This window comes from Pleurodeles waltl, chromosome 8, assembly GCF_031143425.1.
Source record: "Pleurodeles waltl isolate 20211129_DDA chromosome 8, aPleWal1.hap1.20221129, whole genome shotgun sequence".
NCBI lineage: Eukaryota > Metazoa > Chordata > Amphibia > Caudata > Salamandridae > Pleurodeles > Pleurodeles waltl.
Window position 1 is genome coordinate 1,185,979,069 of NC_090447.1, and position 27,954 is coordinate 1,186,007,022.

At 41.8% G+C, this 27,954-nt stretch overlaps 1 protein-coding gene across 1 annotated transcript in view; it reads left to right on the plus strand.

The window, feature by feature from the left end:
• Positions 1-719: 719 nt before the first annotated feature.
• VWA8 (von Willebrand factor A domain containing 8) overlaps positions 720-27,954 on the plus strand; it is a 1,423,713-nt gene continuing 1,396,478 nt past the window's right edge. The window contains exon 1 of the mRNA XM_069205432.1: positions 720-988. Within this exon, the coding sequence (XP_069061533.1) occupies positions 838-988 (151 nt within the window). The 5' untranslated portion in view covers positions 720-837. The remainder of the gene's footprint in view (positions 989-27,954) is intronic.

A 27,954-nucleotide genomic window follows, 5' to 3' on the forward strand; every position in this document is an offset into this window, starting at 1 on the left:
TAGGTTTACATTTAAAAAGGGAAATTAGTGGACTTCACAGCTTTTCCTAACAATTTTTCACTGGTTTGGGCATGCCCATTTCTGCGATCAGGTTTCTATCTAATCTCAGATATACAATAGCAGAGAACCTGATGATTTAAAACCGAAATGTTCCTAAAAACCTTAGATCACTTAGCGATTCAAATACATGATTTATATCACAGTTTTTTAGCAGTATTTATACAGCGCGAACTCGATTGGAAGGTATTGAAACACCTGTTATACATAAGCGAATGTTACATTACACAGGGGCGCCTGAACTCTTATTTTTTGAAAGCACGAGGAGATTCAGTGATTTGTCCAGAATCGCAGCTCATTGAGACCACGGTGAGAGAACCTGGGGCCAGATGTAGAAAAGGTTTTTACCCATTCTGTGTCTATGGGAAAAAGTGTTCGTACATATGGCCCCTGGTTCCCAAGGTCCAAAGTGCGAACTCTGGCCATTACGCCACGGTTCTGCTTTAAAAACTGAAATTACACAAACTAAAACGTAGTGGGATTTACAGAGAGTGAGCCCTCGTGTCGTACTAAGTACCACCATTCGGTTGGGATTTCAAAATTTGACAGCAGAGTTTAGACTTTTACTGGGTCGCAGCAACCAAGCTCTCAAGCAAACAAGAGGCTGCTGCTGTTGCTGCTGAGCCTGAACTGCTTCCGGTCGGACTTGGTGCTTCACTTCCACTTCCTCCGTGAGCAGTAGCAGCACAGGCACATGTACCGGCTGCCTGTCACCGGCACACTGTGTCCAGGCCCTTCAATTTCCCGAAGCAGTCCCACCCAGTGCCCTCGCCCCGCGTAATGCAGTCACTTCTATGCCTCCCGGCCGGACCCTCAGCAGCCAGGAGGGTCAAGGTCATTCTGAACCAGGTGTTGCTGCGGCGAGGCGCTCTGTCATCCGCCTCCTGGACTCCTCAGCGTCACGAGGTCAAAGTGCTGAGTACGACCACAGGTACATCCGACAGGGCACACGCGAGTTCACCTGCCGTCAACGCGCTATAGGGTGATACCTTTACGCTCCTCCTTACACTATGTATGCCCAGACTGTTTAAAACACCCTGTATTATGGTTCTGTAACACATTGGCCTGACCCTAATATGGCCGCTATCGTATTTTGCCTATCCCTATCATGTGATACACTACTACGTGTCGTGCCATGTCTGAAAGAGTATTCCCAGCCCGTCAGTGAAGTTAAGACGGATTTCTGGTACAAGTGTCTTATTTGACTGATTATCCGTCTCAGACTTCTTCCAAAAGTAATTGCTAGGGAGGCATTAGTCTTGACGGGCCCCTTTGTACTGGATGGATATGTGTCGACTTGAATAAGATGTAAGCAAACAGGAAAGTTCACGCAAAACGTTTAAGGATGCCAAAATAAAGTGCTGCCCAACTTTCATTCTTATTTCTTATCTTGTGCGTTTTCAATTTCTCACTCACTTAGACAGTTTCTGTATTCTATATTTGGTAAACATTGGAATGAGCGATCAACTGCTAATCAATTGGCTTAAGTGCTTTGCAGTTGCTGTTGCAGCATTCTGAAAGGCGTTTACAGGGTCATTTTAGACCATTGTGAATACAGCTGGAACTAAAATACTTTGGCTTAATTGTTAGTTTATTGTGCTCGATTCACCACAACTCTGGTTAACAAATGTGAGCATTCCTCAAAAATGTTTTTTATGCCTGTTCATAATCAATTGTTTTGTTTTATTGGTGCACACTAATACCACCAGCAAAACAATGATGGTAGAGTGATACAAAACGTAACAATTACATACAGTGCTCAGCTCGTGGTAGGCACTGGTGCAAAAATAATGTGGTCTTGTGCTTACGCTAGCCTTCAGTTCAGAATGACCACTTTTGTGCCCTCTATTAAATCACAGAGTTACTACTGAGACATGGTAAATACGTTACTACACTTTACTACGACAGGATATGAGGGGTTCAGTGCAATAAATGAGGACGAGTTCTATGAGTCTGCAAGTGCTTACAGTTTTACCCAAGGGTTTCATCAGAACTGTTTTCCCCATACATACTTTCTAGGAAGTCTCCCTGTGAATTTTATATAGGTGGCTGACTTCATTTTTAGTGGTATGGCAAAGGGAATTTTAAAAATTAACTGAGAAAAGGAAATATAGTTGTGATTGCTGTCTAAATTAATTACATTTACATTATATCGAGCCTTTAACAGTTTTGACTTATGTCTGTAGTTATTCGATAACCACCTTGCCTTTGTTATCGCATCAGACCTTAATAAGTAAACTTACCGGGGGGCGTGAATAGGTCGATGAACCTTTTGACTCGCATTTAAGATATTCCCACCATAACTCCAGTTCATGTAGATCAATAATCAATCAATAACAGTAATAATCACTGATAATCAATAGCACTCGTAATCAATTGGAGTCAGTAATTGTCACACCCCATGACCTTTCTGTGATGAATAACCACACCTTTTAGTAAAAGTTAGAATATTTATTTCCCTATATTAACAATGCTAATGTCACGAAAGATAATTTCAAGATCAAATGATAAACATACAAAAACATCACTGCTGTCCAAAGCGGCGAAAGAAGCCCAACCTAATCAAAGCTTGAACCACTACACATTCTAAAGTTACAGTGCAAATTAATAACGAGAATAATTGCACAAACGATATTCCATACATTTAGATTCCGCAAAGAAAAGACATCAAACGTTACTCCTTATAGCAAACTTTCATTAGTGAAGATCCTTATCTAACTCCAGATTAGCATCAGCATGTTGGGCTTCATGCAAAACAATTTAGTAAACACAAATTTGGAAACATCTAACTATGGCTCTATCAAAATTGCATGGTTGGTACCTAGAAAGAAAAAGCAAATAGTCTTAAGAAACACATCAGTAAGAATGTACCTCTCCTCAAATGGACCAGCAAGTTAAGATAGTCTTCGTCATCAGGACATCAGTTCTGTCAGCAAGGCATCAGGATCCAGTATCAAAGTTAAGGAAAGGCAAAGTCTTTAAGCAATAAAGTTAAGCATGTTTATTGTCAAGACGGTCAAAAAAGTAACAGCCTTTCTGCAAGAAAGAAAATGAGCAAATGTGCTGTCTTCCATCGATGCAGTCTGGCTAAGTTAGATTTCCTAAAATTACTTCCCAAGCTTATTGGTCAAGCGGTAGCATGTTCACACTTTGTAAAATAAAACTAAAACTTAAAATCTATAATTTCTACTAATACTCGGTTCACATGTCGCTGATTGGCCCGTCTTGTAATGTCCTCATCATCCGGCTCAACAGGTAACAATATTGTTGCAGCTTGTACTCCAGTCAGTGTCTTCATTGTTCTCCTCCTTAGAAAGTCAGTCTTACACATATTACACTTATATTATTACATTTTACAAGAACAGCAACTTCTAGCAAGCGGTTCTAATGAGAAAGACTTTTAGCTACGAGCACATTTGGTCAGCACAGTGGAAAATCACAATTTAATTCTCTAAGCAAACATTTTATTTATTGGTTTAGAAATACAGCTTGACATGAGGCAGGGCAACTAGGCCAGGACTTCCGCTATGTTAAGGCCTACAATTAATAAAGCTAATACATAATGCATAACCCTCAATATGATGTGTTACTACATTAATCAAACATAAGCTCCATATTTCATATTAATAAGCAACTAAAAGGTATACTTCGTGAACATTGGCGGCCACTCGTGACACATTTTCAAATGTGTGCATTTTTTTTCTCTTTATTATTACATTTTCTACGCAAATCCATTACTCAGAATACATTAATATTTAGTATTATTATTTTATTAAAACACCTGCTTCGGCACCTTCAACTTATTTTACACCACAACCCCAACCTTAGTTTCAAATCCCAACATTTTCTTGCCCTTCACCACGTACCGTTCACATCAAACCTAAAGAAATTATTGCCATCAAAGAGTTGAGAGGGTTAAAGCCAGTGCTGTTGCTTTCTTGTGCAGTACACAGCAAAGTCCTTTTGTGCTTAGGGCAGTAGGTTTTTAATGGCAGTAGGGACCATTATACATACCCTATTCCTATGAAATATATAGTAGAGACAGTTATCAGGTCACCAATTTAATTAAAGGGAATCAGAGTCTCATAAAGTGTGTCTGTTATCTCTTTGGGCCGACAAATGCACTGCTAGAAAATACAATCTTGCAGGTCCAGATTCTCAAACGTTTTTTGCACCTAGGTGTAAAGTGTGCAAAAATGTTATTTGTGAAGAAAAAACTAAAATTCTTGATTTAAAGGATCGCATATGGGATTTGCCGACACTCAAATTCAGCCAATATGATTGCATTTCTGGCTGAGTTATAGAGCTAGGTGTTCCGGCGTGGGTCCACCTGCAAATGCTCATGTACACCTACAACTTTACAAGTTTGTGGCTATTCCAAAATTGCTGGTAGTTTTAACCCTGAAACCAATGTGCACATTTACTAATGTCAAGGGAAAGTATAAACGTATTATTGGGGTGGGCATGGGAAAGGCACATATGTATATGGGTCAGGGAAAGGGCTTTCTCTCCCGATAAAGCTATTTTCCATGCGGATAAGAAATCTGTCAAAAAGTCAGGTGCAGTAACACTTGTGTGTCACAGTTTCATATCCAAAAATAACTCTGCATGTAACTACTACAAAAATCCACAATAGTTTTCAACTCACAGCAGTACGCCTTAAATTGTTGTGATTTCCTAAAAAGCTGGATTTTTGCTCAAATATAGGATTAATTGTACGGATACATATTTCTGACTTTTTGGAAAAAAAAAAAAATTAAGCCTATAGCATAGCATGTTTATTTGTAAAGTGCAAGTTGCTCAATAGGACATCTTGGCACTAAGTAACAGATGTTTATGTTTATGATCTCAAAGAAATCTTAGATTGCTGAAGGGTGTTGCATTGTTGCTATATAAATTCAGAAAATGATCCCTTTATTTGTTTTTTTTTCAATGTCTCCGTGTACGAATTTGCAAATCTTCAGTTCCAAAACTTTAACGACCTTTCTCTCACCCTCTCCATCTTTACTTTCATCCCACCCCATGGGTGCCTTTGTGTTTCTCCCAAGAACCTCAAGTGCATTCAGCTGTCTGAAACCAAAATGTTGATGCTATGTAAAACATATTTTTTAAAAAAAAGTCTAAATGACCTCCTGGCGACCGCTGTTTACATTCAGCAGTGGGTTGATGAATGCCTCTGGCAGTCTGGATAATTGCCAACAGATACTGAGTAGCTAGTTTGCGACCTTAATCACTTGTGTTGTTTTCATTACCAGAACAAACAAAGGCTTCCCTATTGCTAAAATAATTTTCAATGTCAAACACCATGATCAGTCAGATGGGGGCCATGCCATTTTTAACTTTTAGGCTACTGAAGAACCTGAATAAGGAACATGCCTGGAATTATTTCGGTTCAGCTAGCCTGTTACAGGCAGTTACATCACAGGTTATGTTGTGGCAGCCAGTATACCATATTTGTAATTGTCCTAGGTCGTTATGATTGAGAGCTGTGGGTGCGTTGTCTTCTGAATGCTACGAGTCACACTGCATTTTTACATTTTACCAGTTTCAAACCCTGAAAACGTGTTGAAAATGTAATTATGTGATAATCTAGTGTTCCTTTGCTGGTTTCAAGGGTGTGAAAGGAGTGTTCACATAGATTTCGATGGGAGTATAGTTGAAACGGTTTTCCTGCAGGGAGAATGATTTCACTGTGGAGAAAAAAAGATAAAATGTGCTATCACACAATTTACAATATACATACTCCAGTAAATTGTTTGCAACACACACAATCCACATAAATATACACTGAGGGTAGATTATATGCCTGCAAATTTACAGTTTGCTACACTCACATACATATTCTTGTATTTGTGCATCTTTAAAAAATGCACAAATCAGTTTTGTTGACCTAGGCCTTCCAGCTCCCTGCAGAAGAATCACTTGAGCCAAATTCAGTACAGTTATTTAGCTCCCACTTTTCTGAGTTGCTTAATATATTTATGTATTTTCTCCCGTTCTTTATGTTTAGAACAGTTTTTAACCCCTTCTCTGCCAGGCCTTTTCCCCCCTCCTGTGCCGAGCCTTTTTTTGGCTATTTGGGGCAGTTCGCGCTTAGGCCCCCATAACATTTTGTTCACATAAGCTACCCACGCCAAATTTGTCCTTTTTTTCCCAACATCCTAGGGATTCTAGAGGTACCCAGACTTTGTGGGTTCCCCTGAAGGAGACCAAGAAATTAGCCAAAATACAGTGAAAATTTTATTTTTTTCAAAAAAATGGGAAAATGGGCTTCAGAAGGCGGCTCGTGTTTTTTTCCCTGAAAATGGCATCAACAAAGGGTTTGTGGTGGCAAGATCACCATCTTCCCAGCTTTCAGGAACAGGCAGACTTGAATTCGAAAACCTAATTTTTCAATACAATTTTGACATTTTACTGGGACATACCCCATTTTTACTATTTTTTGTGCTTTCAGCCTCCTTCCAGTTAGTGACCGAAATGGGTGAGAAACCAATGCTGGATCCCAGAAAGCTAAATATTTCTGAAAAGTAGACAAAAATCTGAATTCAGCAAGGGGTAATTTGTGTAGATCCTACAAGTGTTTCCTACAGAAAATAACAGCTGAAATAAAAAAATATTGAAATTGAGGTGAAAAAAACAGCCATTTTTCTCCACGTTTTACTCTGTAACTTTTTCCTGCGATATCATAGTTTTTAAAGCAATATACCATTACTTCGGCTGGACTCTTCTGGTTGCGGTGATATAGGGCTTGTAGGTTCATCAAGAACCCTAGGTACCCAGACCCAATAAATGAGCTGCACCTTGCAATGGGTTTTTATTCTAAACCGGGTATACAGCAATTCATTTGCTGAGCTATAAAAAGTGAAAAATAGGTATCAAGAAAACCTTTGTATTTCCAAAATGGCCACAAGATAAGGTGTTGAGAAGCAGTGGTTATTTGCACATCTATGAATTCCGGGGTGCCCATACTAGCATGTGAATTACAGGGCATTTCTCAAATAGACATCTTTTTTACATATTTGGAAGGAAAAAATGTAGAGAAAGACAAGGGGCAATAACACTTGTATTGCTATTCTGTGTTCCCCCACGTCTCCCGATAAAAATGGTATCTCACTTGTGTGGGTAGGCCTAGCGCCTGCGAAAGGAAATTGCCCAAAACACAACGTCGACACATCACATTTTTCCGCAGAAAACAGAGGTGTTTTTTTACAAAGTCCCTACCTGTGGATTGTGGCCTCTAGCTCAGCCGGCACTTGGGAAAACCTAGCAAACCAGTGCATTTTTTGAAAACTAGACACCTAGGGGAATCCAAAATGGGGTGACTTGTGGGGCTTTGACCAGGTTCTGTTACCCAGAATCCTTTGCAAACCTCAAAATTTGGCCAAAAAAACACTTTTTTCCTCTCATTTCGGTGACAGAAAGTTCTGGAATCTGAGAGGAGCCACAAATTTCCTTCCACCCAGCGTTCCCCCAAATCTCCCGATAAAAATGGTACCTCATTTGTGTGGGTAGGCCCACGAAAGGAAATGGCCCAAAACACAACGTGGACACATCACATTTTTTCACAGAAAACAGAGGTGTTTTTTACAAAGTGCCTACCTGTGGATTGTGGCCTCTAGCTCAGCCGGCACCTGGGGAAACCTAGCACACCTGCGCATATTTGAAAACTAGACACCTAGGGGAATCCAAAATGGGGTGACTTGTGGGTCTCTGACCAGGTTCTGTTACCCAGAATCCTTTGCAAACCTCAAAATGTGGCAAAAAAAACACTTTTTCCTCTCATTTCGGTGACAGAAAGTTCTGTAATCAGAGAGGAGCCACAAATTTCCTTCCACCCAGCATTCCCCCAAGTCTCCCGATAAAAATGGTACCTCACTTGTGTGGGTGGGCCTACTGCCCGCGAAAGGAAATGCCCCAAAACACTATCTGGACACATCAAAATTACCAAATACAAAACTACCTGTTTTTGCAGGGGGGCACCTGCGTTTATGGTCCTGGGCTCAGCAGCCTTTTAGGGGAACCTACCAAACCCAGACATTTCTGAAAACTAGACATCTGAGGGAGTCCAGTGAGGTGTGACTTGCATGGATCCCCCAATGTTTTCTTACCCAGAATCCTCAGCAAACCTCAAATTTAGCAAAAAAATCTAATTTTTCCCACATTTATTATGTGGGATCACCGCACTGGGACACATTTCATACCACACAATGTTCCCCTCAGTCTCCCGGTAAAAATGATACCTCATTTGTGTAGGTGGGCCAAGTGCTTGTGAAAGGGAAGAGCCAAAAACATGCCGATATTGAGGGGGAATAAAGGTGGTCCAAAAGGGCAGTTTGCAAAAAAACATTTTTAGGCTGACAAGAGCAGCAGAATTTTTATTGGTATAGATGAGACAATGCTGGGTGGTAGGAATTTTGTGGATTTCTGCAGATTCCGGAAGGTTCCATCACAAAAACGTGGGAAAAATGTGTGATTTCCAGCAAAGTTGGAGGTTTGCAGGGGACTGTGGGTACAAAAATGATGCGGGGTGCATGTGAGACACACCACCCTGGAATCACCCAGATGTTTAGTTTTCAGATGTGTCTAGGTCTTGTGGATTTTTCTACATGGCAGCATCCCAAAGTCCATAAAGTGCAGCCCTCACCATTCCAAGTGGGACGATTTTGAGAGTAAGCCAAGCTTCCATGGCCCAAATGTAAAACTAAAACCCAAAATAATCAAATGTCTTTTTGTTTGCTGTTGGATAAGATGTTTTAGAGTGCAGGGGAGAGCTGAAAGACTGTTACCCCCTTCAGTTGAGGTGGGGGCGTAACCAGGCCCATACTGGTTGGTAGCCACCACCCCAATATATATATATATTTTTTAAATTCCCTGGCATCTAGTAGACTTTCTGCCCCCCCCCGGGGTGTGGAACAGCTTTAGCCCCATTTATTTGGAGTGGGGGTACCCAGCCTCTTATTTGGGCTTTCTGCCCCCTTTTGGGGGCAGATGGGCCTTCCAAAAATAGGCCCATCTGCCCCTAATGGGAGCAGATATGGCCAACAGTAATGTGCCCCCATGAGGAGCGACCCTTACCCAAGGGGCTGCCCCCCTAAACAAAACACACGCGCATACACACACCAATCCCTGGTGCCTAAGTGGTTTCTGCCCCCATGGGGGCAGATTGGCCTAACAAAAATTGGCCGATCTGCCCCCAAGAGGGGCAGAAATGGTCTAAATACAATTTGCCCACCAGGGGAGCGACCCTTGACTAAAGGGTCGCTCCCCACCTCTAAAAAAGAAAGCAAACATAAAAAATCCCCCAAAAATGTATCCCTGGCGCCTAGAAGCTTCTGTCCCCCCTGGGGGCAGATCGGCCTAATAACAATAGGCTGATCGGCCCTCAGGGGGCAGAAATGGCCTAAAATATATTTGCCACACTGCCCCCCCCCCCCCACGCCCCTCACCACCCCCCTGGGGAGCGACCCTTGCCTACGGGGTTGCTCCCCTTACGTGACATTGGCGCAAAAAAAAAGATCCCTGGTGCCTAGTGGTTTCTTGACCGAAAATCGGCCGATCTGCCCCGAGGGTGGCAGAAATGGTCTAAATACAATTTGCCCCATAGGGGAGCGACCCTTGCCTAATGGGTCGCTCCCCATCTCTAAAAAAACAAACAAAGAAAAAAAAAATTGCCTTGGCGCCTAGAGGTTTCTGCCCCCAGGGGGGTCAGAAATGGCCTAAAATAAATATGCCCACCTGCCCCCACCACCCACCCCCAACCTCCTGGGGAGCGACCCTTGCTTACCGGGTCGCTCCCCTTGCGTGACATTGGCGCAAAAAAAAAAATCCCTGGTGCCTAGTGGTTTCTGCTTGACCTAAAATCGGTCTTTCTACCCCCGAGGGGGGCAGAAATGGTCTAAATACAATTTGCCCCATAGGGGAGCGACCCTTGCCTTATGGGTCGCTCCCCATCTCTAAAAAAATAAACAAAGAAAAAAAAAATTGCCTTGGCGCCTAGAGGTTTGTGCCCCCAGGGGGGTCAGAAATGGCCTAAAATAAATATGCCCACCTGCCCCCACCACCCACCCCCAACCTCCTGGGGAGCGACCCTTGCTTACCGGGTCGCTCCCCTTGCGTGACATTGGCGCAAAAAAAAAAATCCCTGGTGCCTAGTGGTTTCTGCTTGACCTAAAATCGGTCGATCTACCCCCGAGGGGGGCAGAAATGATCTAAATACAATTTGCCCCCCAGGGGAGCGACCCTTGCCTAATGGGTCGCTCCCCATCTCTAAAAAGACAAAAAAAAAAAAAAACCACAAACAAAAAATTTGCCTTGGCGCCTAGAGGTTTCTGCCCCACCGGGGGCAGATCGGCCTAATAACAATAGGCCGATCTGCCCCCAGGGGGGGCAGAAATGGCCTAAAATAAATTTACCTCCCCGCCCCTTCCAGCCCCCCCGGGGAGCGACCCTTGCCTACAGGGTCGCTCCCCTTGCATGACATTGGCGCAAAAAAAAGATCCCCGGTGCCTAGTGGTTTCTGGCCCCCCTTGGGGGCAGATTGACCTAAAATTGGCGGATCTGCCCCGAGGTGGGCAGAAATGGTCTAAATACAATTTCCCCCCAGGGGAGCGACCCTTGCCTAATGGGTCGCTCCCCATCTCTTAAAAAAAAAAAAAACCTCAATTTGTTTTTAGCCCTGGCGCCTAGAGGTTTCTGCCCCCCCGGGGGGCAGATCGGCCTAATAACAATAGGCCGACCTTCCCCCAGGGGGAGGCAGAAATGGCCTAAAATAAATTTGCCCCCCTTGCCCACCCCACCGCCCCGGGGAGCGACCGTTGCCTACGGGGTCGCTCCCATTGCGTGACATTGGCGCAAAAAAAAAAAGATCCCTGGTGCCTAGTGGTTTCTGACCCCCTTGGGGGCAGATTGACCTAAAATTGGCCGATCTGCCCCCAAAGGGAATGGAAATGGCCTAAATACAATTTTCCCCTCCAGGGGAGCGACCCTTGCCTAAGGGGTCGCTCCCCTTGCGTGAAATTCACGGGGAAAGAAAAACCTCCCTGGTGTCTAGTGGTTTCTGTCCCCCTTGGAGGCAGATTGACTTCATAAAAATAGGCCAATCTGCCCCCAAAACAGTATTGAGCAGATAATTTCCATTATTATTCAAGTCATCTCCCATAGCCCATTGTGTGAAAGAATTTGCATACACTTTAAAAGAAGTCCTGAACATGCTCAAATCAGTGCTAAAAGATAAATGTGGCAAAAGTGTGGTTTTTATATCCATGTCACCATTTGCAGAATAGGCACCAACGGTTAATATAGGTGGAACCCATGAGGCCTTATTATGGGGGAGAAAGAAAGGAGTTTGGTGGAAAAAAGAAAAAACAAGAAGAAAGATGATTAATGCCAATATCGAAATTCACAGGCGGCTTGACTAATGCAGCAAGAAGCAACTACCCACTATTCTAACAACAAAGACTGTTACCTTAAGAGGTGCATTCAAAGGAAAAGCAATCCTAAAAAATCTCCTTTTCACTGGGTAACGATTAGGCTCCTGGATAAATCTTTAACGTTTGAAAACTGTAAAAAAAATCAAATAGATTTGGAGGATGCACCTTTAATCATAAATAAATGCACAAGGAGGGTATTACAGTGTTCCAACTCATGTGGAACACAAACAACAACATTCGAATTGATTCAATGATTGAATGCACATTCCGGAGATCAACAAAAACTTGTATTATGGTGAAGTAAATCTTTGTAGCTAGTTGTGGGCAATTTTAAGAGCCTCGCATATTAGATATGGCCTTCAAAGACCCCAAATCCCCCAAACTGGCGCTCTATGCTGCAAACTGCTTGCACAGATTGCCCCATGTTATGACAGTAATTTATAGAGTATGCTGACCGGGGTAATCCTTAGTTGTGCATTTATAAAGGCAAGTCTACTGATTAAAAAGAGTTTGTCATATCTCAATCCTACCTTAGTCCGTGTCCTGGAAAGCAAAAAGAGTCCCTTCGGTCCTTTGTCGGTGTAGTCTTATGAGCGTTCAGAATAGTTGCCTTTTTTAAGAGGGGAAACAAGTGTAGAGAGTAATTTCTCTATTTTTTGTATACTAGTGCAAAGTCCCGCTCGCCAAACAAGGAAAGACCGCTCTATCTTAAAAACGGAAGAACTGACTTTATATAGCATTTCATGTCGCAGCGACAGAAACCATATAGTGGTTTTCCATGAACAGAAACCCCCATACCGTATGTCTTCATTTTGCCCTGAGTCTCGTATTAAAAGGGTATTTCTGTTCTTATATTTTAACCCAGGTCATGAGAATGGCCGTAGAGAGTCCTTTCTCTAGAATTAGTGTATGGGTGCAAGTCCTGCGCAAAAAGTCATAGAAACGCCACACAGTATTTAAAGGGTAAGAACCCTAATGTCTTAGTTTACTCTGTCTGGAGCCTCATATGAAAAAATATCGCTATTCCTATGATAACCCAGATTGCAGTAATAATGCTGTTTCTCCAAGTGCATTCATCCCCTGTGGGATATTTCTAGAAAGGTATATGGAAAGATGTGCTACCATACAATAAGCCCTGCATCCCATAAAGGAGTTACTTTGTATTGAAATAGAAACATGCTGCACTTTAGTAGTACTGTGAGAGCAAAAGGAAAGTTTAAACCATCTGTCATGCAACATTATCTTAATATAATGTCCGTTAATAATAGTCCAATTTTGTTCCCAAGGGAGGAGGAAATAAGAGGAGGAACACGAAACAATTTGTACATTATAAGGTACATTATGTCAAATTGTGGTTTGTTCAGATCTAACGTTAAATGAAGATCTTTAAGCCATATATCATACAACATCATCTTAAAAATTATATTTCCCACAGATAATAGTCCTTATTTGTGTGCAAAAGAGAAAGTAAGAAAAGGAGCATGACACAACCTTTATATTGTAGGGTACATTATTTTAAGTATGTGTTATTCAGGTCTGCTTTTAATGAGGCTGATTCACTTTTATTAGAATGGAGGAGGCAGGAGAAGGGGAAGGAAGGACTGTCCAAAGGCGGGAGAGGAATGGGATTAGGGGAATACGATTGGGTGAAAGATCCATTTAGGACAACCAGTAATGAAGTTCAGCATCTTTGTTTAAGCCCTGGTTCACTGTATTAAGTTTGCGAATCATCCTGCACTCCTGTTTGAATAAGGTGGTTTCCAAATCACCTCCCTGGGGGTTCCTGTTGAGTTTGTCTTTCCCATAGAAGGTGAAAGATCTTTGGTTGGGGTGGTATTTCCCAAAGTGATCGACCAGAGGTAGTCTTGAGTCTGATTTCTGTATGTTGCGATAATGTTCCTAGATCTGATGCTTTAAAAGTCTTATTGTGCTGTCTTTTTCCACAAGGACAGATAATATTGTAGATTACGTGTGTACTTTCAAAGTTGATCCATTCTCAGATATTATGTTTTGGTTGTTTATAGTGCAAACCTTTGTTTTATTCTGGCATAATTTGCAAATCATGCAATTCCTACAAGTATAGAACCGCAAGGGTTTTGTCAAGAAGAAATCTGCGTGCCAGTTTTCTCTTTAAAAAAAAAAAAAGGAATGGCTTAGTTTCTGTTTCAGGTTTGGTGCCTTCTTGAAACATATCTGTGGGAAAGATTCAATTTCTTCCTTGTGTAGTGTATGATGTGTGAGTAGTTGCCAATGTTTTCTCAAGGCTTTTCTAATATGTTGGTGACCATTGTGGTATTCTGTGATGCATTTGATGCTTGTTTGTGATGTATGTGTCTTGCATGTATCTGAAAGGAGTTGATCTCTGTCTAACTGTCCAGTTTCTTGCATTATTTTAAGTAGATGTCTCTCCTCATAGCCCCATTCATACCATACCAACAGTCAATCAGTTCTGTTGCTTTTATCATTTAGTCCTCATTCTTCCTACAGATTTGTTTAATACGTTGGTATTCCCCTCTTGGTAAATTGACAGTAGTAGTTTTAGGGTGGCAGCTTGATGCATGTAAAAGGGAATTTGCTGCTGTTGGTTTCCTATGTAGTTTGCTATGTAGTGTGTTATTATCAATGTGCAGTGTGAGATCCAAGAACTCCACTTCCTCCTTATAGATAGAGGATGTGACTTGTATTCACCATTTGTTCTTGTGAAGTTCTGATTATGTATTCATTGAGGGCATCCTGAGGACCCTGCCAGACCATCAGTATATCATTGGTATACCTAGTCAAAAGAATGATGTTATTGAGAGAGATCAAATTGTAGTAATAAATTAGTGGAATCAGAGTTAGCATATGGTGATTAATTAACCTGCATTTAAAAGTTTAACAGAGAAAATAACATGTTGTAAAATGTGCACGTTTGATTATGGTGGACCATGTGGCAGCCATTCGTATTGTGCACCACGTTTTAACATGAGAGTTTTGCATTCCTATTAAATGAAGTACTAAAATGAGTTAATGTTAAAAGTGTTTTTTTATTAAAATGTAGGTTAAGAATTAAAGTATAAAATGAATATGACTTAAACATAATTCTATTTGATTAAATACATTTTATTGATGCAAGTTACATGTGTGCAGAAAAATAAATGCACATTTAAAATTGCTCTAACATGTTGTAAATAATGTTTGCAAATAAACAATTTGCTTTCTATATTTAATATTGAACTGTATGGTGCACAAAAGGTCTATTAATGTATTGAATGTATTAATGTACTAAGGCTTCTTAGCTTGACTAGGCCAGAAAGATTAGCTTTGCAGCAATAACAGAAAATCTCTTGTTTATTATGTCCCCTCTAACCTGCATTCTTTTCCTAGGATTTTAATGTGATGTTGTGATTATTGAAGGCAAAAAACATGTTTCAGAATCAATAATGTTGCATTGTTTGTTCTAGCTGTCGAACGAGACAGGAAATTTGTAGTTCTCATGTGAAAAGTATTTAGTTTATTGTGTGTCGTGGGAAAGGATCACAAGTAACAAACTATTAGAGAATTTAATATTTTGTCGGAAATGTGTGAAATAATTCAGATGACAATGCACTTTTGCTGATAAGATTTAGAATAGTAGCAGAATTGTTGGTATCATCTGCAGCCATTTGTCACTGAATCTGAGGTCTGAAGTGCGCCCACCAGAAGAACCAATGAATGGATCGTGCATATTTTAATTAGAGAGAAACTTTGAACTGGGAGTCAGTTCTTTAGTTAGTGTTGTTGGAGTCAACCTTCACCTAGCTCTTTTCCTTCCTCAAATCTGTCCAGAATCCTTTTTGAGGTTGCTGACGCAATCTGCTACTTTAAGTCACCAGTTGAGTTATCTCATCTTAATCTAATTGCCCTATTCTGTTATGTGGTTCAGTACTAATAAGCCCAACTGATTCTGAACTGCTGAATTGTATAATGTGCAGCCAATGTTCTGTCGCTGGAAGAAGGTGGCCGTCCTGCCTGACAAACTGCTCTTGTCTGCTGTCCCATGAGGAGAGGTATTACTAAATGTGGTTTCTTGTTTCCTTTTCAGTTAGATGATTACACCAGCATATTTTGTTTTATAGAGAGTGACCCTAGCTAGCTGATTTTTCCAAATTATTTTTGTCTTTCTTTTATTTTTGCTTTTTTCCACATGCTGTAGCCCGTTCCCACACATGCAAGTCCAGATCTTTGTTAGTGATAGGAATGGCCCAGCCCTGAAATCTGAAGTTGAATGCTAAACCGTATTTTGATGATTAACTGATGTCATCTTCATCTGCTTGGAAACATATTAATATTATGCATAGTGTGTTGTTGCTAATTTATGGTATTCTTTTGGAGTGTCTAACAGTGTTGATGTTTAGTAGGTTAAATATTTTCAGACTTTTGGCCAGCATATGGTTTTCATGTATGTTTGTAATTTAGTTTTGCGCACCATATATGTGACATTGAATTTGGGATTGTAATAAAGCTTTGAACCTTTATTCAGTTTGTAGTTTGATTTAGTGTCAAATTGTTCATGGTGTTTAGTATTGTTTATGGTTTATGTCTTTGATTTGTGATTTGAATGATTCTGACTACTACACTCTTCACCAAGTCTAAAAATCTAGTCAACCTCGAGAGGTGAGAAAAGGGATGGTGCCTCACCTGCTCACTTTGGTGGTTTATGAACCATAATCAGGGAGAAAAATCTTCCCCGGGCTCAGCCTGCCAACATTATTGTTGAACCTTTCATATTTGTCATGCCATAGCCAGTATTTCTCAATCACCCACATGAAGATGCAGGCTTCTTCTAGGCTGTCAGAGTGTTTAATTGACGTATAGAGGCTGACTATATCTAATGTGGCCAAAATATAATCTGGTTGCGAGACAATATTATTAAGTTTGAGATTTTGTCCTTTGTATCCCTTACGTTAGAGGGGAGGCTTTTCATAAATGGTTGTAACTCGTAATATATATATATATTATATGTATTCCCAAATCTGGAACAGATGAAGTCTATACCCGTGATGATAGAACGTCCTTTTGGTGAAAATCCAGGTTTGTGTCTCTTTGGCAGCATATAGAGAGTTGCCATCAATGAATGTTTGATAAACAGGAATTGCTTTTCGTCCAAGCTGAGTAGCCCCTTATTGTACCATTTATCCAAAAGTTCCAATAGATTCTTTTGCACTTCTTGGTCAGGATTTTGTGCAAGTTTTTGTTATAGCATGTCGGATCCCACAATAGTAGATAGATTTCTTTGAGATAGTCATCTGTATCCAGGATGAATATGTTGCCCCTTTATATGCCTCTTTTATAATTTATCCATATTCTCATTGAGATCCTTGAGTGCTTCTTTTTGTACATGTGTAATGTTAGATGGTAGATACCTGTTTCTTGTTTTGTAGTTTTTGTATTCCTTTTCTAGTTCTTCAAGGATCGTTGTATGGAAGAGGTCGATTGTGTTTCCTGGAGATAAAATGGGTGTAAATGTAGATTTGGGGGAAAATCTCTTACTCTCCTTTGCAATATATCAATATCCAGTTGAGCTGCAAGTGCTGTCTAATCCATGGTAGGGTCAGTTATGTCAATGTCAGATAAACTAGTTAAAAGGTGGATATCTTCTAGATCCTTAACCGTAAGTTCACTGTTGATAGACTGGGTTTGGTAAGTTCATCTAATTCTTTGTTCATCACAGAAGAACACCTTAAGTTTAAGTCGCCTGATACATTTAAAAAGGTCGATTTTGGTTGAAGTGATGTCCCAATGAGCTGTGGGGCAGTAGGACAGCCCCTTCTCAAGTAATTCCAGTTGAGTATTGTTGAGGTTTTGGTGAAATAAGTTGCGTACTAATTGGTGGTGGTATCCTTGATTTTGGTTAGTTCTTCTGTGCTCTGGTTTGTACCCCAGATGTTGACGGGCAGTCTGTTGTTGTATTTGGTGGGTGTGTTCTTGTATCTTGTGCATTTTGTTTCCCCAGTCTGTGCCCTCTGACTTCTTTGTAAAAAACTTGTTTTTCCCAAATACGGTGTTGTTTCTCCTCCCAGTGATTTTACATCTAGTGTTAAGGAAGTATCTAAAGCACTGGTAGGTTCTGGCTGGTTGTTCGTTGATCTTATGTTATTGTAATTTTTGTTAAATGTATATACTCGTCCCAGCTGGTAATCAACTTGGTCCATTCGAAGTTTCCTATTCTTTCTTTTAATTATGTCTTACTCGCTTTCATCAATAACTTTCTTTATGTTGTTTATAACAGTTTTTAAAATTTGCTTTCCCCCTTATAAATGGTTTAACTGCTTTCCAAAGCAAAATTGTGCTTTATTTTTAATTAATGCGAAAAATGCCCTTACATCTATTTTCCAGTTTTTGAAATGCTTCAGTAAAATACAATATGCTGTAATAAATCGTTTTAATACTTGAAACATTGTAAAATGAAAGACATTAATATTTATTTGCAAAAAAGGTGTTAAAATGACCTTTTTGATAGTTTCGCTACCAGTTGTGTGTTTATGAAATATCCAAACAATGTTGGCATCGATAAGCTGCTGTGCAGCATGGCAAAATGTAAAAGGAATACGAATGCAAAAAAAAGTAGCAGTGAGACAGCAGCATCATTTATTTGCGTGTGTATGCCTCACTAGAAATGGTCACCTACAAAATGAAGCAGACTGCATTTTTTTTAATTTACTGATCCGAGGTGGAAATATTTAAAACATATTTAAAACATTTTTTTTAAAGTAGTAGCGTGTAAACACTTTTTTTCAAAGTTGGGGGCGCAGCAGCTATTTCCTGCCTGTATCCCACCCCCCCAAAATATTGAAAATGGAAAAAAAGGCAGGGATTATGGAGCAACATCATTACTCATGCATGTTTACATAATTACACAAGGGCATTTTTTTCATTTAATGAACCCATATGAATCTTTACATAAAGAAAATTAAAAAGTTGTAGCACAAAAGTGTGTTTTCGTTAAGGCGGCTGGACCAGCAGCAATTTTCTGCCTGCCCCCAACCCACTGTAAAAAAAAAAAATACAAAAACAATTACTAGGCACATGGAAGGCAACAGAGATAACGGGTCAGGGGGACACAAGGGAGCTTGGATGGACAGGGGGAAAAGCAGCAAATGGTGGAGAGCAACAAGAGGTGGGAGTAGAAGCAAAGGAGTGAGAAAGCAACATTGAGAGTGGGGAGACAGTGAGTTTAACAGTGGAGAAGCACATGAGAAAGACCTTGCAGTATGAACGAGCATGGAGCAGGTGGAGGGTTATTTGGTGGGAGAAGTACACGGGAAAGGGCGCTGGAAAACATAGGCACTCCTATGGAGTGCTTAACCAAAAAGTAAAACGTATTTGCCTAAAAGTAAGCCATGGAAGGATAGAATCCAGCTAATCCGAGAAATTGAAAAGTGGCTGTGCTCCAGGGAAAGGACAAACAGATATGTGCAGGCTAGGAAAAGAAAATACATTTAATGAGGGGCAAGGAAATTAGAGTGACAATAAATCCAAACCATGGTAAGCAATGCAAGGGCTTTAAGGCCTTGTAAGTTCTTGGTAAGCCAATAATAGGTCAACTAAGAAGCTACCAGGAACAGAAAATACGTAGAAAATAAGTAGTAATTGAAAGAACACACCTGAGCCCTCCCAGCCTGCCTGCTTTGTAAATACGTTGTACATAACATTTTTAAAAACTTAGAAGACAGTGGAGTTCCTCTGCCTCTATTTACAATTCACTGAAAAAGTCACTGCAAGTGGACATGTTACACTTGAAATGCCAAGACCTAGAAAATAGAACAAGGAGAGATCACTTCATAATCCACAATTCAAGTGAGGACGTTGGGGACATGAATATTTCCTCCAGCATCCAGTTTGTGTTCAACAGTGTTTTGAAACTGAAGAAAGACAAGTTTACTGTGGTGGAAAGAGCCAAAAGAGTGACGCCTAGGAAGAGCAGGTACTCAACAAGGCCCAGGCAAATTGTGGTGAAGTTATCCTCTTATCTACAAAAGAAGAGATACTGAGAGAGGCAAGATGAATATGCACAGTGCTGTTTGGTAATGACACACTGATCATGTTTCAGGATTTGGCACAGTCCACCCTGAACAAATGCAAAAAGCCTTAGGCCATTGAAAGAGTCATTCATCAAAGACAGCATTCAGTATAGATACATATTCCCATGTGGACCAAATATCTAGTCCAACAACAGGCCTATTATATTTCAGTGCCGGAATATAATCTCAAGATAATGGGAAACCTGCAGAGGGATCCTGAATCCATGATGACCAGAAGGTTTAGATCCACTGCTACACAACCAAAGGCAGAGGCATCGTTCTGCACAAAGATCCAAGTCACTAGCGAGGGCAGAGACTGACCTTCATGTTGGCAATGGCAGCTTTAGGATAATACATGGTCAGTCATTAACATAAGTAGCACACCTACCTGTTTATGAGATTTGGGCACGATGCATATGCAGAAAATACTTAAACTTTGACACAATGGTACTGCCGGCCTGGGCCAGTCTAGAGCCTGGAGTCCAGGACATTCCACACCAACAGCAATGGAAATTGAACCCAAGAACGGCTGATCTGTATCTTTATCTAGATTTTCTTATCATGCAGGAAGTACTTATTGAGTTTTTTTGTATGGAGAGTTGCATGATTGGGAATGGTGGGGAGTAGATGAGCATGTGGTGGATTGAACAGGCCATCTGTATGAGTCGCTTTCTGACTTATAATGCCGGCATTGTCTTTGTGCCTATGTAATGTTGAAGTCTGCACCCTATCAATTAATGTGAAGAGTTTTATTCATTCCTTTTCTAAAAGGAAAATAGTTTAGAACTACTAGGCAGCTGGCATAGTAGCATGGCAAGAAACGCATTTCCGGAACGGTGATTCAAGTGGATTTTGATCTAAAATCCTTTACACTCCGGCTCACTCGGTAGCTTCTTCGGACACCTACAGGGTGGCTGTTCTGATCTATAGGAAGTTCCACTTTACCACACTGGAAAAGTTGGCTGACAAAGACGGGAGAAATATCCATAATAAATGGTAGGAGAGAGGAGCTCCTTACCATTGTAGCAGTGTTCGCTCTCAACGAGGGATTAGACAATTTCCTTATTGTGGACATTATTACAGTAACCCATAGGATGGTTGCCAGAGAAGTGGTACTACAAGTAGACTGGACTATGGCAATGCCCTCTATCTGGGTATGGCTGACTTTCTCTTCACACGACTACCGTTTTTCCAAAACGCGGCTGAACGAATCATTTTTAATAGAGACGGGCACAGTTCGGCATCTTCCTGTCTCGACACTCTCCATTAGCTGTCAGTCCACAGGAGAGCCACATGTAAACTTGTATGCCATGTCCACAAGAGGCTCTACGAACTTTGGCCCGCCATTCTACATAGTAAAGTGGAATTCTACAAACCTGTGCGAAACCTGCGCTCGTTCAACTTAGCACTGGCTAAAGCCAAACCCATCAAAAAGCTAGGATTGGTGGTCGCTCGTTCACCCACCTGGCAGCTGCTTGTTGCATTTTAATGCCTGCTGATCTCTGTCTGACCTAATCCCACCCCAGGTTCGAAAAAAAAAACAAAAAAACGGGCTATTCTCTTTATAAGGCAAGTGCTGCAATTTTAGGGCCTGAAGCAATCTAGCGATGCGATATCTCTCCGGGGATGAGTGTCTGCGCTCTAGAACTATAAATAAATAAACTGTTTCGTAGGTCAAGGAATAATTAGAGAAATTGGGGTAAATAGATGTGAGGAGAGCACACCACCTTGGCACAAGGGGCTACAGGTTTTATTCTTTGGTACAGAACTCATTATCCAGGATTGATATAATAATTCTTTCAAGCACCACAAGCAAGCAAGCAAGTGATGAGGCTTGTAATAGGGACTATGTCGGCGTGTAATTATGCACCAGTGAGGGTTGAACTGAAAGATCTAACGAAACCTTACAGGGGAAGGATATGGAGGTTGAGCAGATATCTACATCAAGATGCAGCCTTTAGAGCCAAAATATATAAAGCCATAGATGACTACATGATAATGCTGTTGAGAATACCTACTTGTCGACTCATCGGTTTGCTTTGAAGTCTGTTATGAGTGGGTAATCAAAATGAAGAGGTTCCTGGTGCAACCGAGACCCGAGGCAGAATTCAGGAATGTTGAGGAGAAGTAGAAACACTCATGTTCAGGAGCAGACCTATGAGCGGGCATTACAGTAAGGTGTCAAAGAGGGGGCTGCTGATCAATAAAAAAGGAGAGGGTGCTTTTAACCTTTAAGGAAATGGTTTATTAACAGGGGGAGAAGGCTCACAGACTCTTGGCTCAAAAACTCTAGGTGCAAACCAATTGGGAGGGAACATTCCATGTGAAGAAAGCTAACTGGGATTTGACACATAATAAATGTAAATGTCCATTCTCTTTGATTCCGTCTCCGCCAGGCTGTGTCCTAAATAGCAAGCTGCGTAGGTGCTTGGGAACAATATCTCAAAGGGCTTGACATCACATTATGTTTCAGAGGACCAAGCTGAGGTACTGGGGGCCTCTCTGGAAGAGCGGAAGATACAAGTGACTATCAAAAATCTTAAATCGGGAAAACCCCAGGCACTGGTGTATTTGGTATGGGATACTACAAGGCTTTTTCTCTTAAACTGGCCCTCATTCTTAAAAGAGGGTTTCATTTTATTCCAGGGGCTGAAGGGTCCACCGTGCCTCCACTGAATAAAGTGCAGGCAGAATTTGGGATAGTCTCCAGGTAAGAGGCCAATTTATACAAGTTAGAGCTTCTTCTCATGGGCATTTTGTAAGGGGAGATATTCAATTTGAGATGTGGGCTATTTTTCAAGATTACGTTGGGGTGCGTCTGGTATTCCGGGGGCCAGAGGGTGTTATAAATGCCAGTAATTCAAGATATAAAAAAAGATCTGAAGAAGTTGAGGGTCTTTTACATTTAATGTCTAAGGCACATCTCAGCTCTTAAAAGCACTATACTACCATCTTTTCTCTATGTGTTCCAAGCCTTGATGATAAAAATAGATAAGATAGTTTGCCTTGTTGCTCAGAATAGGTAAGATGATATGGACGCCCTGTAGTTGGTCTTGAACCCCTTCCTGTAGCTTGAAAAGGCTTCCCGTGTGTGAGGAAAACATCTTAAAATCTACTAGCGACAGAAGGGTTTTGTCAATCCAAATAATCTCAATAGTTACAGGGACGTACAGCTCTGTATTGTGTGTGAACTGTCAAGTATGGAACCAGATAAACATTGGGTCCTTATGGACTTAATATGATTACCAAGACATTACAGGCCCCAAAATGTTTATTATAGTCAGATAACTAGTCTGCTGCTGGGGGTGTGGGACAGCTTAGTGCAAGGCTCTAATTGCACCCTTTCTCTCCCCAAATTCATCAGTACACAACAGTCCAGAGTTGAAGCCCCCCTCCCTCCCGCCCCAGGGAGGAGGCAGTGTTTCAGAAATGGAAATTCAGTGATTGTAGGACAGTAACGGATATGTTTGAGGTTGGCCAGATCAGGTCATTTGATGAACTGCAGACATGCATTTCGGGTACCAGATCCTAAACAGTTCCACCACCATCAGATTCACCACTTGGCCATGCAACTAGGGGTGAAACAGGCAGCTGCAAGACCTCTGACCCAGGAAAAAAAACTACACCTCTGACTCAGGAAGCACCTCCTGGCACAAAGGAATAGCCTTTAAAAATTCATAAAATGCTAAATGCCCCATAAATGATTGAACACCAAACTATATGACTGAGTGGTGAACTACTGACAGACAGATGAGAGATGTTGTAGAGGGAGATTTACAAGCTCAGCCTGACTGCACAACACAGATTGTGTTAATAAAGTAATGATTGTGTGGTATTTAAACCCTGGAATAGCTTTATAGAATGGTTCCCGGTCATCCAACAAATGCTGCAGGCACAGCAGTAAGGGGTTATGCAGCTTCATATATGGTGGTAATGTCCTGTCATTACCAACTGTTGAAAAGTGCAGTGAAGGGCATAGTAAGTTTCCCTATGTAGGCAGACCCCACAAACAGTACTAGCGTTGTGTCCAGACTATTGGAAGGATGTGTTTTTCAGTTCGTTAACACTGATTTATCAATTACTGATGCCATTTGTATAATTGTTGCTATTGTAGTGCAGTTCAAGGAAGTGCAACTATCTTCTGTTCCTCTCCCGCCCCAAACATCCCTGAACATTTGACAGATATTTTTTGATGTCATAGATAGATATCATGAAGGCGTGCCAACGGCAAGCCATTCAGCACCTGTCTGAGCCTGGACAGCACAAGGAATCCTGGTTCTCTACCCCTCACAGGTACACCGCAGCCGAGCTCCAAAGCCCTGGACCCCAGAGGCCGCAACAAAAACAAATGCTGCTGCACTTCTCCTCAATCAAGGGTAGGACCTTTTTCCTGCCGGCACTGTTTTTTTTACCTGCAACACTAGAGTACACGCATGCACAATGACCAGCACTTCACCGACCAAGCCTACCATGACTGCTTTAAAACCACTCGACTGCAACCTGCTTAATACACGATCACTTTGCAAGCACGCCACCTGAGACCTGGGATACCATCACATCCCTCATCCCAGACTCTAAAGCATGAATAACATCAGCCTCACCTAACTAGTCACTGCCCCCACACTTGACTCCTATTTTATGGCCAGTGACTGAGTCAAGTACAGCGATGTCACCAAGCGCACCTATACAGACCATGGCATTGTTCACCATCACAGCATTCCCGGCACCGGTTCTAAGCTGCATAGCACCTCTCACTGCAGCTGGAGCAAAGTTTCAATGAGACAGTGGACCAGTGCACTTTACACCTCCCACCCTAATACTGCGATCAACCAATTACGCTGACAGAGTCGCCCCTGTCAAGCACACCAAACTCAAGAGAAGAGACTCATCAAGCATGTCAGTTGGTATACCACAGAATTGAGAACCATGAAACGCAACCGCAACTAGAAAGGAAATGGCGCACCAGCAAGGAGCCCACAGATAAAGCAACCTTTAAGTCTTCCCTCAACCAATACCACGATCTACTGAAAAAATGGAAAGGAGCACCCTTGCCGACCATAGCCAAGCCAGCTCTAACCACAGCAAAGGACTGTTCAACATCGTCAGAGAGTTCTCCAACACCTCAGCCACTGAAACCATCCTCACCCCTTCTCAGGAACTCTGCGACACCCTCTCGGACTTCTTCCACAACAGGATCTTTACCATCCAAAAAATCTTCGAAACCCAACGCAGCCGAAACTCTGTCTCCTTTCCCTCAGGGATGCCAACTCTGTTGCAAACTCCGACCACCTGCTCACCACATAACACCACAGCCATCATATATTCCGTTCACTCAGGAGCACCCACAGACTCCTGTCCCCACCACATTTTCAACCTCGGGAGCAAGAACATCAACAAAGAGCTCATAACCATGGCCACCTTCCCCGAAGAATGGAAACACGCTGAAGTCAAACCCCTACTCAAGAAATCATCCACCGATTCCAGTGGACTCCAGAAATACCATCCCATCCCCTTGCTCCCCTTTCCTGCCAGAGTCCTCGAGAAAGCCATTAAACGTCAACTCATTGAACACTTGGAGACCTACAATCTTCATTGCTCCTCCCAATCAGGACCAACTACAGCACCGAAACTGCCCTGATTGCTGCCACTGACGATATCAGAACCCTCCTTTACTGAGGAGAAACAGCAGCCCTGATCCTCCTCGACCTCTAAGCAGCATTCAACACCGTATCCCACCACACCCTTATCCAGAGGCTTCAACACTTTGGAATCCAAGGAGGCACCCTCAAATGGATCTCCTAGAACCAAGAGAATCTGCCAACCACCTTTTACTTCAGAACCCAAAAACATCAACTCCGGCGTCTCAAGGCTTGTCACTCAGCCCTACACTGTTCAACATCTATATGACCCCCCTTGGCCAACATTGTCAGAAACCATTGAATGAACATAATATCTTATTCAGGCGACACCCATCTCATCCTCTCACCATCAGAAGACCACTCCAATGTGAGGGCCAACTTCCACAGGTGCATGACAGGCATCACGGACTGGATGAAAAACAACTGCCTAAAACTCAACATAGACAAAACGGAAGTGCTGAACTTCAGGAACAACACCTCCCCATGGAATGGCTCCTGGTGGACTTTCAAACTAGAATCTGCATCCACTCCGACAGACCACGCTTGCAACCTCAGTATCATCCTGGATAGCAAACTCACCATGAAGAACCAGATCAACCCAGTCTCTTCCGCCTGCTTCTTCACTCTTCACATGCTCTGTAACTTCTTCAGATGTCTCCCTGACAGCACCAGGCAAACTAGTCACCAGTTGGTTGGACTATGGCAACGCACTCTATGTAGGAATCTCCACAAACCCCCTGAAGAGACTACAGACAATACAAACTACAGCGGCCAGACTCATCCTCAACTTACCCACACCATCCCCCTCCTCAAACTCCACTGGCTCCCCATCAAGAAGAGATGTCAATATAAGATGCTGATCCACACTTACAAAGCCCTTCACAATCAAGAACCTACATACATCAACCACTGCCTGAACCTCCACCAGTCCTTTATACATCTGTGCTCCACGTCCCGCTTCCTCGCACACACCCCTGGCCTCTGCCATAGGAACAGTGGAGGATGCACCTTCTAACCTGCAGGAAAATCCTGGAACAACCTTCCTCTTCAACTGCAGACCTCATCCTCTCTTCTGGAATTCAGGAAAGGACTTAAGATCTAACTTTCCAATCGAGCCCCATAGCAGCTTTGGTCTCCGCACCTGGATACCCTCATGGGTGATTTCTGTGCACTAGAAATCTTGTTTGATTTATTGATTGATTTAGAGAGAGGGAGAGAGAGATATATAGAGAGAGAGAAAACAGACAATATAAATTCTGTGTCAGAGAATCTCACAACTCTCAGAAATTCAAGCAAATGTTGTTTGTGCCTATCATGCAGTCTAGCATATGCTCCTGCATTACACCAAAGCCTGGATCATGCGCTCACACCACCTCTAAAATCATGTTCATTAGTAGTTATGTGTCACCACCTTTAAAATAATTTCTGTTATGTGGTTATGTGTTCTTTATATAGAGCTTAAGCATCTGGGTATCCACACACTGCTGCATTTAGCCTCAACCACATTGCTTGTATAGGAGATATATTTTTATATTTTATTTTAATTTGCATGTGGTTGAGTTTTGCTGAGATGTTGTGAGGTAGGGAAATATTCCCACACCAGAGAATTTTCACCTGGCCAAGGTTCCTTCTTGCTTGTATGTTAGTTGCAATTATATATCAGCATGTGAGTAGTTTTCAGTGTTGCGTATGAGGGCTAGAGTAATGTTATTCTTAGTTTTTTTGTTGTTTCTGTGCCTTGGCATGTAGTGAGGCAATATGAGTAAATGTTAGGGCATTTATTGTTATATATACCACTGTGTGGAGGGAGAAAAATGTGTAAGTGCAGTGTGGCCTATGTGGTAAGAGTTATGGAGTTCTGTATGTAAATAAGAAGCAGCTAGCAAGGTATTGCTGGCAACATGTAGCTGTGCTTATATGTGTAGTGGCGCAAAAGAGAGACTTGTAGCTGTGTGTGTGTCTGAGAATACCATCTTTATCGTGTTTGTTCCCATTTCAAGTGGGTTTGAACCTGCGCTCTTTGTTGCTCAAGGCTCCTAATAAAGAAAGGCATGTGACACTATCCACCGCTGTGGGATCATCATGGAAGCAGCAGGATCTACGTTGCCTTTCTGAAGTCCAGGTTAGTTTGGATATTCCTGGTTTTTCCCAAGGGGAATTCCTAGTGATTTTTCGACTTGTGCCGAGATGGAGGTGCCCCTGAAGTATTAATTCTTATACTGAAAAGTAGTCGGCTGCAGTGTCAGTCTAGAATGGAGGATTTTGTCTTTGAATATTTTTTAAGCTTTACTTTCAGGAAGTACCAGACCACAGTGAATGTCACTCTTTCGTTCAGGTTTCCTAGAAATAAGATTAGTCTATAGCTTGCCAGTTCCATGACTGGGCAGGTCTCTGGATAGTGATTAATCTTCGTGGTGCATGATCGTATGTATATCTTAAGGTCTGAGGTAAAGGTGCCTAATTCTAAAGAGTTGACAGTAGCCATAGTTGAAGTTGAAGTCATCACTGCACTATTAAAGCCATTGTGAGTACGACGTTCTTTTTTTTTTTTTGTAATCTATTTTATTAATTCCAACACATATTGTCAGTCACAAATACAGAAACTGGGTTAATGCGTACCATATTCCAGAGGTTAACAGAGCATCTGTTCGCTGATTCATACTTCAGGTCTACCATTAGACAGCAAGTAATACAGACAAGAGATAGCTACATGGTTCATTGCAGTATCATGTGTCACCCCTGAATGCCTTGAGTGCCTTCTGCCCATTCCGCTTCCCACCCATTGTC